This window comes from Bidens hawaiensis, unplaced genomic scaffold (genome assembly GCF_021521415.1).
Source record: "Bidens hawaiensis isolate Kalapana, Puna unplaced genomic scaffold, B.hawaiensis_p1.1 tig00034765_1, whole genome shotgun sequence".
In the NCBI taxonomy this organism is placed as follows: Eukaryota; Viridiplantae; Streptophyta; class Magnoliopsida; order Asterales; family Asteraceae; genus Bidens; species Bidens hawaiensis.
This window is the reverse complement of record NW_027496046.1, coordinates 168,122-186,783: the sequence shown is the minus strand read 5'-3', so window position 1 is coordinate 186,783 and position 18,662 is coordinate 168,122. Positions and strand designations below refer to the sequence as shown.

Genomic DNA, 18,662 nt, shown 5'->3' with positions numbered 1-18,662 from the left:
TTAAAAAAAAAAACAAACTATATTTATTTACAAAAAAATATTTAAATATGATACGATGATGGAATTAAATCAACGAATATATAATTTAGTATGAAATTTATAAACGCACCCATATACATAGCAAGCACACCACCACCACCTTCTTCTGTGCATGGCGGTTAATTTAAAAAGCATATAATTTTCCAATTTCCACTCCAGATAATGCTTTTCCCAGATTACGATGCGCCGTCAGCCTTCCTCCAATTAAACCCCTCGTCTAACTTACGCCGGGTGCACACCAACCATCTCCTCCTTTTATATTCATACCATCTCTTTGTTTACTCATTATTATTTCCTTCTCACTTCTTCAACCAATTCCTTCAACAATTTCACAAATAATTCTTACTCTTCTCAATTTTCATTTCAATCATCTCACAATCCATCATAATCATATTCACATATACTATTTTTATGAAAGTATTAGTGCTAGCTTGACTTAATTAGGTCAATCTGATCAATTTCGTTAAGATTCAACTGCAAAAATGCGTTCAAAGCGTCGGTTTGTGAAATCGACTACGCGTAAGAGGCTGCTGCTTAAATACGATCAGTTTTCGTTCACCGGAGCTGTTCATTTCCGACCTAGAGAACACGATTTGTGCTAGAAAGAAGAAGATCCGAGTTAATTAGTAGTTATATTATTATTGTTATTATATTATATTTATTATTTATATTATACGTATTGATTTGTATCAAAATGCCGCACCGGACGACTTACATTTTCCCGAGGCAGTTTCCGGGTGTGAACACGATTTCGTCGTTGAAATCTGAAGATCACGAGACGACGAATAATAAAATTATAAGTTCTGGTATTAATGATGAAGAGCATGATCATGAGCATGATAACGCGGTTGAACGACACCGTATTAATATTAAGAGTTACCGGAGCCACGGGAAGAAGAAGAGGCAGCAGATTGCGGATTTTGTCAACTGGTTGGTGGAGAAGAAGAGGTCAGGTGCCGGTCACGTGAGGCTAAATGATAATGATCTCGATGAGGTGGAGATGTTGCCGCCGGCGCCGGTGAAGGATGTATCGGACGATTGGAGTAGTCACGTGCCGCATGTGTCTGATGTCGATTTTCATCATCCTCCGACTCGTCAGGTAGGGGGTTGTGCACAGTTCGGTTCGGTTAAGTTAATAATCAGTTTTCATTTAATTGATTAGGTTAATAACTAGAACCTCGACCAAATTAACCAATCAGTTTTAAGTTAATTGGTTTGGTTAATAACCAGAACCTCAACCAAATTAACCAATGAATTTTTGGTTAATCGGTCCCGTTAATAACTAGAGCCTCAACCAAATTAACCAATTGCTTTTTAGTTAATTGGTTAGGTTTATTTAATTTTGGTTTGGTTAATAACCAGAATCAAATTTCGGCTTAAATTTTTACTTAGAAATACATAAAGTAGATGCATAAATATAGAAAACAAATTTTAAATGTATAAAATGGTGATATAAATACATTTTAATGGTGATACTACATGAAATCATGAAATGAATGGGGAGATAAATGTTAAAAATATATGAAAGTATGAATAGTTTGGTTAATTTTGGTTAACCTAACATACAAAAAATAACTGATAAATGCATTTTGGTTATTAGTTAATTTCGGTTCGATTTCATTGGTTTTCGGTTCAGTTAACGGTTCTGTTATTGCTCAGGTGTCGTTGCGTAGGTTATCGAGTGATGCCGGAAGTAGTTACGCGGCGAGTTTGTTTTCGGGGACGGTGGCTACGTCGAGTTCTGCTGCTTTTTGTAAGGATTCGATGACGGAGGAGACGAGGGAGGGGGATGTGGTGGTGAACGGTGGTGGAGTTGATGATGATCGGAATGATGTTGTACGAAGGTGGCGTGACAGTTATTACTTGCAACTTACGCTTGCAAAACGGTTAACGCATCAAGCAACTATTGGTGATGAGCCTGCGCTTATTCATGGGAGTGCCGCCGCCGCCGGTGGTGGTTCTACCGTGACGTGTTATGATGCTGAGTCTGTTTCTTATCGTCTCTGGGTATGGTTTAATATTATTTAATTTAATTGCTTTACTAAATGCTAGAAATATATGGAAATATGAATATATAATTTGGTTCGATTTGGTTAGCCAAACGTAAAAAAATTACTAATAAACGCATTTTGGTTTATCAGTTAATTTCGATTCAATTTTGTTGGTTTTTGATTTGGATTATTTTGGTTACTAATTTATTGATTTTTATTTGATAATATTTGCATTTTGTGACGTATTTTTTATTTTTATATATATATATATTATAGGACACATGCAATATCAAAAAGTAGATACGTGTTAAATGGTTCATGTATAATTATACTAACCTGATATGATTGACATGAAATTTAACGAGTTAATGTTCGGATAAATGGGTTTAGATGATATATATGTTGATACGCTAATGGTACGGTTAAAGTTGTGCCTATAGGTTCAAGTCGTCTATGACACGCTTAGCACTTTTAACGTATCGTGTTAAATAGGTCCAAAGGTACGTTGACACAACACGTTAGGGCTCGTTTATCAAAATAATATTGTTTTATAGTTTTATAATTTTATAAATTATTATGGATTATAACTTTTGGTAACTTTTGTTTTGTCATGCTATGTTGGTTATATATTGTTATTCTTTTAATCATGTCTAGCAAGTCTTGTCGATAATTGTACAAGTATGTCGTATCGTGTTGTGTCATTCATGTTATTAATTTAGTTACCTTTAATTGTGTTAAATGTGTCGACGTGTAACCTCTTAATTAAGCATGTTTATGTTAGTGTGTAAGAAAATAACGCATTTAGTTAAACGAAGTTTTTCATCCGTTTAACACAGAGCCACTTATTTTGCCAGCTTCATCAGTAAGTAACAAAAAAATTAAAAGAGTTGGTAATGTTTGTAAATTTCTAGACAACTATAGAAGTTAAATTCGTTTAAATTAATCTATAGCATATTTAATTTTTTTTAATTACTCGGATGTTGATATGATGACAAAACTTGTGTAAACAATTAAGTTTTAATTAGCCAACAGTCATCATCTTCCAGGGGGTTTGAACTAATAAGAATAGGTAGCTGTTCAATCACACCCACCAATTTGATGGATGGAGGGTGAATTCTAAACACCAAGTGGGAGTATTCTTCGTATTAAAAAAGAAAGAAAGATAATATTTAAAAATCGTTTAAATACGTTGAATGTCTTAATAATGTCATTTAAATATATATATTTTCTGAAAAGGGTAAGTTATTCGGCGTTAACATTTTGTTTCATTTTTAAAATAAAAAGTATCATTAAACAAAAATTATAAAAAAATCAAGGGCATTTTTCAAAATTATTAAAACTTAATTAAACATTCTTTATCAATTTATAAGCATCATATAATATGTCTTTATGCATAGATAATCGTTCATTCTTTTTCTAGTTAAATCAAGTCGAATTCCAAGTTCTTGATGGATTAAATCAAAGTATTTCTTAAGTGTGTACTACGCATCTATCTTTATTTTTTACTAAACAAACAAATATTTTTCATACGTATTGAATAACTAATACTTTGTAACAAAATTTAATTTTAAGTGCAAACATTTCTTTATATCTCATCTGTACAAATACTTAATGCAGTTTTCATAATTTTCTTTTAAAATTTGTTCTTATTAACGTATTCCTAAGGTCTAGCTAGTAGGGTCTTTTAGACACTTAAAAATTATAACGTGAGAATTCAAAGCCATGTTTGTCCTTTTGCAGTTTTGAAGAAAATGTCAAAACAAAATATGTTAATCAAAACATAATAAACTAATAATGTATGATTCATGTAGAACGCGCACACAATCATTTTCATATCAAAACAATCATAAAATTAGGATATCATAAGTGAGAATAATTTGCTTGTCAGTTGACTCAACTCCATAGTCTTTGTAAATGTCACTTATGACCCGACTCGTTTATGACATAAACGATACTTTTTTAACAACATATATTAGGATTTTGATGATATTTAAAACTTTCAGGTTAATGGTACTTTGTCATACAATGATAAGATATCAGACGGGTTCTATAACATTCTCGGAATGGATCCGTTTATGTGGATGATGTGTAACGGCTCTGAAGAAGGCAAGCGGTTACCATCTTTACTAGCACTCAAAGCTGTAAACTCGGGTAGTACATCAATGGAGGTAGTTCTGGTAGATAGATACAGGGATTCACGGTTAAGAGATTTGGAGGATCGCGCCCAAGAACTTTATTTTTCTGCTGAAAATAACCGAATGTTGGCTGAACAGCTTGGAAAACTTGTTGCTTCTACTATGGGGCAAGTTTGTTTTTTTGGTTTAGTTTATTGTGGATTAAGTTATTTGTGCTTTTATATTGAGTGTGGTTGTTAAACTTGTGTCTTTGAAGGGGCTCATTTCCAACCGAACAAGATGATTTGCATGCTCGTTGGGAATCGGCTAGTACTAAACTAAGGGATCATCAAAATGGCATTTTGGTCCCGGTTGGAAGCTTGTCTGTCGGACTTTGTAGGCACAGAGCTATTCTTTTCAAGGTTATGATTCAAATTATGAGTTTAACTCGTCAAGTTTGGTTCAGTTTAGTGGTTTAAGTTTGTCATGTTTAGGTAAATGGTTAAAAGGGTCGTGTTCGAAATACACATTTTAAAGTGTGCACGGGTTGGGTTGATGTTTTTGACACAAATACAGATATGGCTCATGTTTAGATTGAGCATTTCAACCGCCAACCTGCCACGAGAGGCACCGTATACTAAACATAAAATGTGATATGCAGAAACTGGCTGACTATGTGGGCCTACCGTGTCGTATAGCAAGAGGCTGCAAGTATTGCGTTGAAGATCATAGATCATCATGTCTGGTCAAAATCCAAGATGACAATGTCACAAGGTTAAATTCTTAATCTACTGCATCTCCTTTTGACCATTGTGTTGACTCATAAAGCTGACATATGTATATATACAGGGAATATGTAATGGATCTAATTGGGCAACCGGGAAATATGCACAATCCAGATTCGTCAATAAACGGGGACATACTTTCTTCGGTTCCTTCACCTTTTCAAAGTTCTCATTTAAAAGAAGTTCAACAAGTTTATGTGGACCGTGAATCAATCTCTCAAGTGAAGAGTAAGTTAGTTAATTTTATCTAAAACTAAATCACTTCAAAACCCGTATCCAAACACCCCTAAGTCCCTAAACATGATAATATGATCAAAATCATGCAGACATTGAATGGAAACCTAATGTATCCGATGAAGAAACTGGCGGTAACAGAGGATCAAAAGAGATGAGATGTGTACCACTCGATAGGAACTACAGAATTAGTGAGACAGTCGAGACACCAAAACTAAAACCGAGTCAACCAGGTCAGTTGCTGAAGGTTGAGAGTGACGGGAAATGTAGAGGCAACTTTCCGGTTACTACTACACGTTATTTGACCCTCGAGCCGTCTCTCGCAATGGACTGGCTCGAGATTGCTTGGGATGAATTGCATATTAAAGAGCGTATCGGTGCTGGTTCGTATACTTCTTATTTAACTTTCTTACATAATGTATTTAGTCTGACTTGTTTATAAGTATGTGGGATTGGTCAAAGTTGTCATATTAGCTAACCGTTACCAACCAATGTCAGGCTCCTTTGGGACGGTTCATCGTGCAGAATGGAATGGATCGGTTAGTACTTTTTGCTACATTTAAAAAAAAAATTATAAGCGTTTATAGGTAGTTTTTAAAATTGGGTTTATTGCAGGATGTGGCTGTTAAGGTGTTAACAGCTCAGGACTTTGAAGATGATCAACTGAAGGAGTTTCTGAGGGAGGTATAACAAGTTTTGTTATTTTGGTATATTTTCTTATAACCATGATTGATTATATTCTAAATTTGGAATTTGAATTTTTTTTTTCTTTTTAAGGTCTCCATCATGAAACGTGTTCGCCATCCAAATGTGGTTCTGTTCATGGGTGCGGTCACTGTTCGTCCGCATTTTTCAATCGTCACCGAGTATCTACCTAGGTAAGTTGATTTTTTTTTTAACAAAAGAAGCATTTAAAAAAAACAGATAAATGCAAATTAACCAGTTTTGATTGATGTTTCTTTCATTTGAAACAGGGGCAGTCTGTTTCGCCTTATACATCGACCAGCAGCTGGTGAAATCATGGATCAAAGACGACGTCTGCGCATGGCTTTAGATGTGGTTTGTACTAAAGCCTTGATATTTACTTATCTTTATACATACAGTGGCAAGAATGATTCTTGAATTAACCATTTAAAATTAAGAAAGTGATTCTTGAATTTTGCACGTTAGAATCAGGAATCAAAACCCATGAAAACTCTCTGACTCGTTGGTTGTTGCAGGCAAAGGGAATCAATTATCTTCATTGTCTTAGCCCTCCAATCGTTCACTGGGATCTCAAGTCTCCAAATCTATTAGTAGACAAGAACTGGACAGTGAAGGTATGAATGCAAATGCAAATGCGAATGTGAATGCAAATACATTAAAACATGCTACTTATTTCTCAAATCACTATCAACATTTGCTCCCTCCCATGCAGGTTTGTGACTTTGGGTTATCGAGATTTAAAGCAAATACTTTCATATCATCAAAATCCGTTGCTGGAACGGTAAACATTTCTAGATACCTGTCTGATAAAAAAAAACATTATTATTTAGTGTTGAAAAATGAGCATGTAATAAGTGTTGTTTCTAATCTGTGCAGCCTGAATGGATGGCCCCTGAATTCCTTCGAGGCGAGCCCTCGGATGAAAAATCTGATGTTTATAGTTTTGGCGTGATCTTGTGGGAGCTCGTAACCATGCAACAGCCGTGGAACGGGCTCAGTCCTGCTCAGGTTAGTCCTTATATCGGGTCAGGCAATGGGTTAAAATGGGTCATTATTTATTGGGTTGACCCGAAAGACCTTGCCCAAAAAACTGAACTTCTTATAATCACATTATTTAATGATATTCTAGTTTTCACAAGTTATAAACTTCTTATATTCACATTTATTAAATAATATTCTAGCTTTCAAATAATTTTAAAATTCTTGTAATCACATTGTTTTTATAATATTCTAATTTTCAGAAATTTGAACTTCTTATAATCACATTATTATTATTAGTATTCTAGTATTCAAAAATTTAGAACTTCTTATAATTACATCATTAATTAATATATTAGTTCCCAACTTTTAAACGTATTATAATAACCTTCCCTGCCTGATATCCATTTAAGCTAGTTTTCTTGATTTTCTTAACTTGACCCATTAGAGATACAACATAACCAGCTGAGCTGTCTCCGATAATCGTTAAAATTTTTGAGGCCGAAGGCGCAAAAAATTTGGGCTTTAAGTAAAAAATTTTTTTGTTGGGTTTAAACAATTAAAATTTTTAAATGGGCTTACTTGGTTATGATTTGGGTTGTGCAATTTTTTATTTTTCTTTTAAACAGACTTAAACGAGTTGAGTGATTGGGTATAAACATTAAAAATACATATTTTTTCATAAAAATTTATAAATTTAAAAAAAAGTCGGGCCTAGAGGGGTGATCATGTTGGGTACCGTTGAGGCGTTGACCCCCTTGCCCTTCTATGAAAGCCGGCCATGATAACCAGATTTGACCCGTTCATTGATAACCGGGTCAAAACTATACACAACTTTCTGCTGACATATGAAGAGTTGAAATTCAGGTTGTTGGAGCAGTGGCTTTCCAAAACAGGAAACTAACTATACCTATCAACACACCTCCGGCTTTAACTTCACTCATGGAATCCTGTTGGGCTGAGTAAGAATCTGTACCTTTAATCTTGTGATCATGTATCATGTGTATAGCTTGTACGTAGTTTTCTAAACAACGCTTTGTGTTATGAAACAGTGACCCGACTCAACGACCAACTTTTAAGAGCATCGTTAACTCACTAAAGAAGTTACTCAAATCCCCGACGGCACAAATGGGAGGTCCATGAGCATTACATTGTTATCTTTGTTGGTTTAACTTCTAAAGAAGTGTAGTTTAAGCACTATAAATCTAAAAATCCTACTAAGAGAGGGTTATAACTAGAATATGTTAAAAGCTAAAAGGGCTTTAGGTTCATAAAGTCTGTAAGTCAATAAAGGTTTCTAAGTTCTTGATAATAAGAATACGAATACGAATTCGAATATGAATGTTTCTTTCTTCTTGTTTGGCAACTTCCTCTGAAGTTTTTAGTTTTCGGTATCGGTACAGTACCGGTACCAACCGGACATTTCGGTACCGGTACCAAATATTTCAAATAAAATTCCAGGATCGGTACCGATACCATTCCGAGCTCATCCGTATTGTGAGCTACTCTGAAACCTCTCACAAACATTCAAAAGAAGAATTCTCTATTCGTTCCACTACTACTTTTTCCATAAAAAATAACTCACCAAAAAGCCAAGCCAAGTGCGATCTCGGAGCGTGAACCATCTCCAGGTACACATGTATTGTTCTGACTAGGGTTGGCTCAACCACTTTGGTTGCGTAAAACGATATTTACAAACGATGCCTTGTAAAAAAAATTATCTTGCTTTCACTCTAAATAAATCAAGATGTTATAATTTTTTTGTAAATACGTAAATAATGCAATTCCTTACACATTTCACAGACCTAATTCAATTTAAGCACCTCTCAAATCACGCACATGAATCCAAATCCCAAATGTTTTGTTTTGAAAATTGGGGGTCTTAAAAAAGAGGAGCCCAAAGCCCTAGCTTTATTTCACTGTCTCTAGAGACGGCCCCGGGCCTGACTGTTATACCCTAAGAAATGGACATGCTCATCTATGGTAGGCACGAAATTTATTTTAAGGACACGTGTCAAACATGAAGTTTAGCTAGCACTACAATTACCTTTGTTCACATTAAAGACATTGTACAAATCTTTAACGTTTATGTAATGTTTAATTTACATTTCTTGTAATTCATTTTTCACAATATTCTTATACTTCTCATGAAATAAAGAGAGCATCACTATAACACTATTTACATTATTATTCATAGAGTTTTAACTCTTAAACCTTATTAAATGTGGTATAGATAAGCTAGAACACGGTGATATTCTGAATTTCACGACGCTTACACAGGACGAGGATCTATTTGGTTATTTTGTGTTGCTAGTTACTAGTTAGGTACAGGTAGTGTAAAACATTCTTCTTTTGATTAGGAAGAATTTTGTACTGACACCACCGAACAGGTACCGACCAAACAAAATCGGTACCAATAACCAACATTTAAGTTTTCAATATTCAACCATTCAGTTTCGTTATTTTTAGCGGTACCGGTACCAAACAAACAAAATCGGTACGATATTCGTTTTATACTTTCATTAGTTTTCGGTATTAGTATTTTCAGTACTAGTACCGATCTCATCCCTATCTTTGGTCTATTGGCCTTCAGGCATCCGATTCTTGATTTTTTAAATTTGCTACATCTTTTATGTTATAAAATACGTTTTGAAAACAAAATTACTTCGAAAATGATTTGTATACACTCTATGAAATCGGTCATTGCTCCAACATAACGAGCACCAGATTGAGATATTTGTTCGGACTTACCTGAACCGATTAACACGTTTGCTGACACGGATTTAGGTTCGGTGTTGATGCTTATATTAACACGTTCGCTTGCAGCTTTCATTATCACCGGCATAATACACAATGAAAGCACAAACTCAAACATCAATCCATACAATAGCAATTCTCTTCATTCTTTTTCTCTTCTTCATGTACTAAACATGAATTGAAGAAGAGAAAAAGAATGAAGATAATTGCTATTGTATGGATTGTTGTTTGAGTTTGTGCTTTCATTGTGTATTATGCCGGTGATAATGAAAGCTGTAAGCAAACGTGTTAATATTAGCATCAACACCGAACCTAAATCCACGTCATCAAACGTGTTAACCGGTTCAGGTAAGTCCGAACTAATATCTCAATTAATCTGGTGCTCGTTATGTTAAAGCAATGAATTCTTATACTGCACATCTACTACACAAAAATATTAAAACACCATTGTTAGTATGTATATATATATATATGTATATATATATATATATATATATCTGTGTGTGTGTGTAAGCTGATAATTCTTTAATATACAGAAGATGATCAATTTACAATACCCTCATCTAAACATAAAAATAATAATAAGCTTAAGCTTAAGCTTAGTGACAAGGGATATGTGTTGAAGTGAAGACAACTACGGTTGATGGTGGTGGCCGACGGTCAAGACAGTTGGAGTTTGAAGAAATTGAAAAACCAGATTTGAGATGCCGATAATGAAAGCAGCCAAGAAAGGGTTCGTTTGGCACTGTCAGTTTTCCCAAGGTAATCACCGTAACTGATTCAAGTTGTCCATAACGACAGCAGCCAATAAACTAAAAGTTCGCTTCGCAATGTCAATTTTCCCAAATAAGTCCTGCAACTGAACGCCCTTTGCCGAATTTTGAATGATAATATATTATTCATAAATAAAATAATATTAATAATAATAATTATAAATAACAAAAACATAGAAAAGAAAAAAAAAGAAAAAAAAAACAAACAACACAATAAGACAAACTGGTGGGTTTTTCTATAAAAACCTCCTAATTCGTCACGTATAGCTCTATACACGACGTATTAGTTGGGTTTTTTTAGCAATTTTAGGGGTGGCTGTAGAAAAGAGGCATGAATTATTGGGGGAACTACAGAAACTTGTGATTTTTCCTTTTGGTTTTTTTCCCCTAATGACACCGTAGCACTCTTATGCTATCCTTTTTTATAGTATTTCTCGATCGAACTAGCATGCAAATTCTAATAACATCTACCAGTGAAAAACCTGACCACCGAAAATAGTTGACCCATAGGTAAAATGTATGGGTTTGTCAGTGTGCTTATTTGTGATCTAATTTCGTATAAATAACATGTAAACAATATCCGATTCTTCAAGATGTTACAGTAAAACTTAAAACTTAACTTATAAGGCTGGTTGTAGTGGGGTGGTGTCTAAGCCACCTTGTCAACATAGATAGGACGGTAGCCCCTTCAGGCGCTATCTTGTTAAAGGGCGATGAGGCTCAAAAGGTGAAGCCACAACTTAATCCAGCTAATCACATTTACGCTGCACTCCTGACTTCAATAGATAAAAGAAAAGATGGGAAAGATAATTAAAGAGAGGAACGAAAATGAGTAAGAAAAGATTTAATTAATTACCGTGTTCCTAACATCCTCCCAAATCTTGGGAACACAACATCACATACTCACATTTTTATAATATAAAAAAAACTGAATCATAACTTTATTTTCAGTTAAATCATTAAACCTTTTTCTAAGAAGCCCCCGTACATGTCAATTAGCTAGTTGTAGAGTGGTAAAGAAAAGACTTGGTGTTTCATGTTATCAGGTACGATTCCTGCCCACAGCATTTAGTTTCAGTTGCACTAGAGTGATGATGGGAGACTAGGCGATTAGGTGGCCCGTGGCTTTCACTAGTTGGATCCTTGAACCGAACGAGTTTTATCTCACCGCACTGTCGTGCCTTCGGGCGTTGGCTTTAGGTGAGGGTTTTTCCCGGATCGAAAGACGAGTGTGTCCTGATACGATAAATTTAACCAGTAGCCAATTTAAAAGATTCGTTGAACGTTGAAAAAAGCCTATACATACATGATAGTGCATTTTTTTCACATTTTAATTAGATGTGTGACATTCTAACATGTGAGCTATGGTAACATTAGATATAGATCTATCGGCGATTAAAACCATGCCATAGATTTATGTCCACTTTAAAAACGGATTTTTTAATGGACACCGCCAAATTGCTAAAACACCGGCCTATACGCGGCGTATAGGCCGGTGTTCCTAGAAAATCCAACCAATTTTGTCTTATTATGTTTTTTTTTTTATTTTTTTTCTTTGTTATTTTGTTATTATTATTATCATTATATATTAATTAATTATTTATTTAGTATTTAATATCCTTTCGGTGAAAAACAGTTAACACATATATATACCAAAAATCATTGTTAAATCTGTACAAATAAAAGAAAATACGACAACTAAAACATAAAATCTACGTGAAGTCCCCCATGTCCATGCCCATGTCGTTGTCGTGGCCCACGAGCCCCCCGAACGCGTCGCCAACGTCGGCATCGTCCTCTCCCCTACGCCTCGTCCACGAACCATCCGGGGCATCCACGTCGTCGCCCCGTCCGCGTCTCACGCGAGACGTGCTCGCCTCGTGGTCAAAACTGGGGGTGGTGGTGGCACGGTGTACTGCGGTCCAGACAGCTTTGCTACCCAACTGGCAACAAGCCAGTCGATCAAGCGCGAAATCTGGCTCATCCGCCAGTCCGTCTGGCGCGACATCCGCCTCATCTCCAACTCTAGGGCCTCCAACCTAGCGTCGGTGGCGGGACCCAGACGCACCGCGCGATATGTGCGTGGAACGTGCTGCGTTGGCCCCTAACAATAAAACCACAGAAATACGTTTAATACGAAGTCGAATTAAAAGAACGATAAAACGATAATATATTAAAATGTACCTGAGATGCGCCCGGATCCTCACGTCCGGCACCACCGTCGTCAGGATCCCCGCCGGCCCCCTTCCCCGCGTCGACAGGCTCATGTACAAGCTCCACCTCCGGTGCCGTGATCGGGGGAGGCTCGACTAAAGGCACCGGAACGTAAGGCGCACGTGCCCCCGCCCCGGCCACCAGTCAGTCTCGCGGGCCGTGGGGCCCGGGGAACGAACGCACAATGTGCATGCCGCCGCAACGCTGGCGGTCCAGCGGGCAGGGACGGGTCGGAGTGATACGCAGGCCGTCCACCAGGTCTCCATGTCCCAGAGATATCGCAAGCTGGGTGACGTACCCGCCACCCATCAAGGACCCTCGTCCCTGCCTGAACTGGTAGGCGACAAAATAGTCTGCAAACCCCCTAGCGAGGTTGCAGTGCCTGTGAGTCAGCAGACACCTAAAAAAAACAGGTCGCGTAGGCTGCAGTGATCCGCGCCCTGATTGCGACCCGCAATCAGCCTGTGAAGGTACCTGTGTAATATAAGATAATATAATTTATTAACAATAATTATTATATTATATTATATTATATTATATTATATTATATTATATTATATTATATTATATTATATTATATTATACTAAACAATAGAATACATTTTAAGAACGTACATGTGCAGCGGGTCCCTAATAGACGAGACCTTGGAACTGGTGCCCAAGGTCCTATCCCCGAAGTCGTGATCGCTGATGGCCCGTTACCAAACCCGCAACTCGTCCTCCGGCATCTGGTGGATGCTCTCCGTGTATATCGGGCTGCGTACCTCCTGAGCGGTTTATAAGCCCAGAGCAACCGCGAACTCCTCCATCGAGAGATGGACGTCATGCCCGAACATGCGGAAATAAACCTCCGACTGTGTCGTATCGGCACCTGGCACCCTCATCTGAATCTCTGGCGTACCAAGCGCGCGGGACCTGCAATAATATAATATAATATAACAATGTGGAGTAAACTTACGTAACGCGTATCGTGGAGTAAACCTCCAATGTCAGCTCCCGGTGACCTGATAGTGGCATACTGAAACATCGGCTCCAGGGCGTATCTTGTCCAATGTACTCAGCCGCCCGCTGGTGCGCGTCACAGGACTCCAAAAACAACCAGGAAATAATCATGCTGGGAAACGGGTGCATCTGGCGTAGGCGAATGTATTGTGTGTGGGCGTCCGAACCCTCAGCGAACTGCACATGAGGGTAGGTGAGCAACAAGTTGTTGCCCTCGAGGGTTCCGCGGCCCCGCCCCTGGCCTTGGGCCCCGCGGCCCCGCCCCTTGCCCTCCCCGAGCTGCTCGAGCTCGTGCTCAATCTCGTCGTCCACAAACTATAATAATAAAAAATAATAATAATTAAAACAATAACAATAAATAGTAATAATAAATATTAATAATAATATTTATAATAATATTTACAACAAATAATAATAATTATTATTATAATAAAAATATTAAGAATAACAATAAATACAAATAATACATATTATTAATAATATTTATAACAAATAACAATAATAATTATAATAAAAATATTAATAATAACAATAAATACTAACAATAAATATTATTAATAATATTTATAACAAATAATAATAATAATTATTATTATTATAATAAAAATATTAATAATAATAATAAATACTAGTAATAAATATTGATAATAAAATTTATAATAATATTGATAATAAAATTTATAATAATATTAATATTAATAATAATAATAATATTATTATTATTAAAAATAAACAGAAAAAAAATTATATCAGACGCGACGTATAGAGCTATACGCCTCGTCTGACAGTCCAGGCAAACCGACGGCCGGACTCCGGCCGACAGTTTTATCCATCCAAACAACATAATCAACATCATCACATCATCAACAACACATATTAATCATCATATTAACCTAATCATCTTCACTAATATAATATTAAAAAATTACCTCCATATCGTGTCGGTGTCGTTGTCGGTGTCGGGTGAAATCTCGTTGGCTCGTTTGGTATTCCAGTCGTCGTCCGATATAGGCTCGTGTGTGGATGCTCAGTCGTTCGCGCAGGAGTTTTGAAATTTGAAAACTGGGCGTCTGAGCAGGCGTCTGCTGATAATATGGGGTCCTAGACGGTGGCGTCTTAGGCCTAAGTCTGGTAGCTGAGCAGACGTCTGCTGATACAAGGGGTCCTAGACGCCACGTATAGCCCTACGTGGCGTCTTAGGCCTTTTATTTTTATTTAATTATCATTATTTATTAGTATTTATTAGTTATTAATATTAATATTAATTTGTTATTTAGTTATTATTATTTATTATTTATTATTATTTTTATTATTTTTTTATATTATTTAGTTATTAATATTAATATTAGTTTGTTATTTAATTATTGTTATTTATTATTATTAAAATTATTGTTATTTATTATTTATTATTTAATATTTATTATTATTATAGACTTTTTTGTCCATTGATACTATGTCTTTTATAAGCTGTTTAGATCTACGTTAGAGGATTCCCTTCGCCAACCCTAGCGTATGTCTTCGTACTCTTTTAAACATTGTCCGAACCGTGTTTTCCATTCGAGCACCGCCGGTACGGCGTTTCTTTCCCAATTAGGGTTTGGCCTAGGGATTTCCCCCGGTGATCACTTCCCCAGTTAGCGATGCCTATAACCTATGGATCCGGAACCAAGTTAGGACTGATTCTCAATGGGAAGTAAGATTCGGTCTGATTGCCAACTAGGTTGACTAACACACACGCGTATGTCTGAGCAGCCACGTGCCCGTGACCGGGTAAGCTGAACCAACGACTCGGCGGCGCCGGTTTGACCGTGTTGTAGTACGGAATGCTAGAATGAACCCAGCTGTATAATCTGTCATCCTCTTTGTTGAACATCGCCCTCCACCATCCTTCGTTCGTTTCCAGCTCGTTCTGCATCGCCCGCCTAATATCCGGCCAAACTTTCTCATGTATCCCCAAACCCACTGCAATTGATCGAAAACCGCAGTTACCGTCTGGGCGTACGTTTTTGATGTTTGCGACGAACGGCTGGGCTCAGCTAGGAATGACGCACCTAAACGTTTCTATAGCCAGTACTTGCGCAGGCGAAACCATCAAAGGAAACCCGAGGTGAGCTCCCGTAGGTCGTCCACGAGGAGTTTTAAACCGCGACGCTGACTGGGACAACGAACGATTCAGCGAGGATGGGGTGATGTTTTCTTGGCTGGGCCCCTGTGACGAGGATGGGTTGTAGGAGCTGTGTCTGGGGAGATCTGGAGCGGGGGTGTATGCGCTGTGCCTTGGGGGATCTGGTTTTTTGGGACGCCCCCGAGGATCCTCTCTTTTTTCTGGCTCCTTCTTTTTAGATCTCCCTGGAATAGTAGACAAGAGCCTGGCGAAAAAACTTTTCTTTTGATTAGGGTCATCTATGGACGATAGTATATTTGTGATGTCCCGTAGACCTGCTGCGTAGTCTGGCTCTTCGTTCGGCGGACAAGCTGGATCAAAATTAAGCCTCCTCCAGAACGGGTCAAGATCCTCTATTGGGATACACGTGTCGTTAACTATGTATCCCTCAATCCGACAAGCACATGGCAGCCCCGAAGACGAATACAAATGGTGGTCGCATGAAGCGCCGCCGTCACGCATCTTGTGTATCAACCCATACTCGTTCACAAGTAGACCCGGAGCGTGAATCGACACCCTATTTATTAGCTTCTTCAACCAGACGTGCTGTCGATGTCCTTCCATGACCTTCGAGCGGGAGGCTTAAAAAAATTTACCGATTTCTTTCATCTGCGAGTTGACCATTTTAAGGATTTGCCTGGCAATTGTGTCGAACGAGTTGTTGCTTCCATTGAGGTACCTTTTCAGATTTGCGTGCTGGCTCTCAACTCGGTTCGTCGTAGTTTCGCCGTAGTTTCGCCGTTCGTCGTTCCAGCAGGCTACAAACTTGTGTTTGTATGGATCCAGCCAGCTCTTGCGAATGTATTGCCAGACCTCTGAAAAATAAAAGGAAACGTTATTAACACGTATGTTTAGGCTATTAAAAACTGTCAGGTGATACGAAGGACTCACAGGCTCTATCGTCCCGTATCAAATGACACTCCATGTTGAGGCGACGGTGGTCGTACTCCTGAATCGTCGACGAGTGATACAGGACCTTCCACCAGTACGCAAAGTCCGTCCCCATTTCCGTGCTATATAGGCCCTTAAATTTTCTCCTTATATTCTCGGATATGTGCCACATGCATAATTTTTTGGTGGCATTAGGGAAGACCGCGTCGCATGCGTTCATGAGGGCTTGGTACGCATCAGTAAGGATCATGCGTGGCTCCATGCAGTCGTAGAGCATTTGTTTAAGTTTCTCCAGAGCCCAGCCGAATTTCTCTACCGTTCCCTGATCATAAACGCGGCGGCAATACAAAACGATTGTGAAGTCGAGGTCACACCGATAAACTGAACCAACGGCCAGTCGTACATGTTGGTGTTGTACGTCGTGTCAACCATCAGCACCTCGGGGAACGCACGCCACATCTTATGCGACTTACTATGACAGAAGAAAATTTCCTCCGTCCTGTCGTCAGTATCACTCTCCCGGGTATAGAACGTGAAACCGTTGCCTGCGAGAAAGTTTTCCAGCGCCTGCATTGGATGAAATAAAACTTTGCTAAATATTACAAGCACGACAAGTACACATTAAAACTACAAGTGTTTTGAACTACCTTCATAGGGGTGTCGCCTAGTAGCCCATCCCTCCTAATCTTGGCGGTGTGGTTGTATATATCTTTTAATGCAGGTTGCACACCGGGAAACTTTTCGCGAAGGGCTGCTTCGATTTCTTGCGGCTTCACGCCGGCCCTGTGTAAACTCTCAACCATATCCAGCTGGTCGGTGTTCATTTTTCTAAAAGACGCACACCCCTCCTCGAATTCAACGGGATCTTAGTTGTGAGTCTCGTTTACCACTTGAACCCTCCAACATGCACCCCTCGAGTCGTACCTGCCCAGGATTTTAAACGGACAGCATTTTTTGATGTTGCCGGTACGTCTCACTGTCGCCTTTATTTTGGGTTCGCCTCCACGATTGAATGCAAGGTCCACGGCGTTTTTCCTTGACCGCTGGACCACAACAACAAACCCATGCTCTCGTCCTCTAACTTTTACCCATTTCTCCAGCTCCTCGCGGCTCTCAAAAATCTGAAACAGTTTTACGCTAATTCTTAAGCCGTTTATTAAATAACATACAAGCAAATAATATTAATTTAAACAAAACACACGGTGTCTTACAGCATTTGTTTTATACGAAACCTTCACCTCGCGTATGTAGTCGTCATCGTACCCATCTTCGTTATTTGGGTTTGGCCCGGCATAATCATTTCGCCCGTGGTGCGATGAAGACTCGGTTCCATAAAACGGATCATTTGCTACTGGTGGCTGGTACGATGACGTAGCCTGACCTCCGTAATCCAACCAGGCGACAGATGACAGATACGAAAGCTGTCTACCGTAATCCGACACAAAGTACTCCTACCATACATAAATTAGAAATTCAAACAACAGTGCCAGTGGTAATAATTAATAATAATAATACCTATAATAATATAAAATATAATATTTTAATAATAAATAAGAATATTAAAATAATAATAAGATAACCGTATATTTACAAAAAGACTGTATAACAAAACCTGGTTCAAGTTTGGCAAGCCCAACGAGCCAGTGTTACCATAAAACTGTTCGGGCTGGGTATCATACCCGACATACTCATAACAAAAAGTAATGCAGCATGTGTTAGTAAAAAAAACTACCAAATTCATACTAAATAAATATATAACGAAACCTGGTTTAAGGTCGGGTAACCACGACGTGCTAGGCTGATCATTAGCAGCGTAACCCAGGTCCTCCTCTGGAAATAAATGGTTAAACCAAGACATTCTGGGTATATATAGAACAAATGTTGCATTGTTTTTCGTTGAACGATGAAACATAGTCCAACAACAAACATTTATAATAAAAGAAAGGAAAGGAGGGAAAAGAGGGGAGCCGGCCTCCAATAATTCAGCAACATCAAGACGCCACGTATAGGTCTAT

General features: G+C 38.1%; 2 protein-coding genes across 2 annotated transcripts; one reads left to right on the top strand and one right to left on the bottom strand.

Annotated features, from left to right (window-relative positions):
* Positions 1 to 733: 733 nt before the first annotated feature.
* Positions 734 to 8,178, top strand: LOC143586677 (serine/threonine-protein kinase CTR1-like). The gene is made up of 16 exons (XM_077068162.1): positions 734 to 1,138; positions 1,699 to 2,046; positions 4,034 to 4,332; positions 4,422 to 4,566; positions 4,806 to 4,918; positions 4,994 to 5,157; positions 5,256 to 5,546; positions 5,662 to 5,702; positions 5,779 to 5,847; positions 5,941 to 6,041; positions 6,138 to 6,222; positions 6,384 to 6,482; positions 6,581 to 6,649; positions 6,745 to 6,876; positions 7,714 to 7,808; positions 7,899 to 8,178. Exons 1-16 carry the CDS (start codon positions 734 to 736, stop codon positions 7,987 to 7,989), a joined length of 2,547 nt encoding a protein of 848 aa, XP_076924277.1. The 3' UTR covers positions 7,990 to 8,178.
* Positions 8,179 to 16,959: 8,781 nt separating this feature from the next.
* LOC143586687 (protein FAR-RED ELONGATED HYPOCOTYL 3-like) lies at positions 16,960 to 17,471 on the bottom strand. Its single transcript, XM_077068172.1, has 2 exons — positions 17,295 to 17,471; positions 16,960 to 17,214 (listed from the first exon to the last, which is right to left on the bottom strand). The coding sequence occupies exons 1-2, from the start codon at positions 17,469 to 17,471 to the stop codon at positions 16,960 to 16,962; spliced, it is 432 nt and encodes a 143-aa protein (XP_076924287.1).
* Positions 17,472 to 18,662: the final 1,191 nt, after the last annotated feature.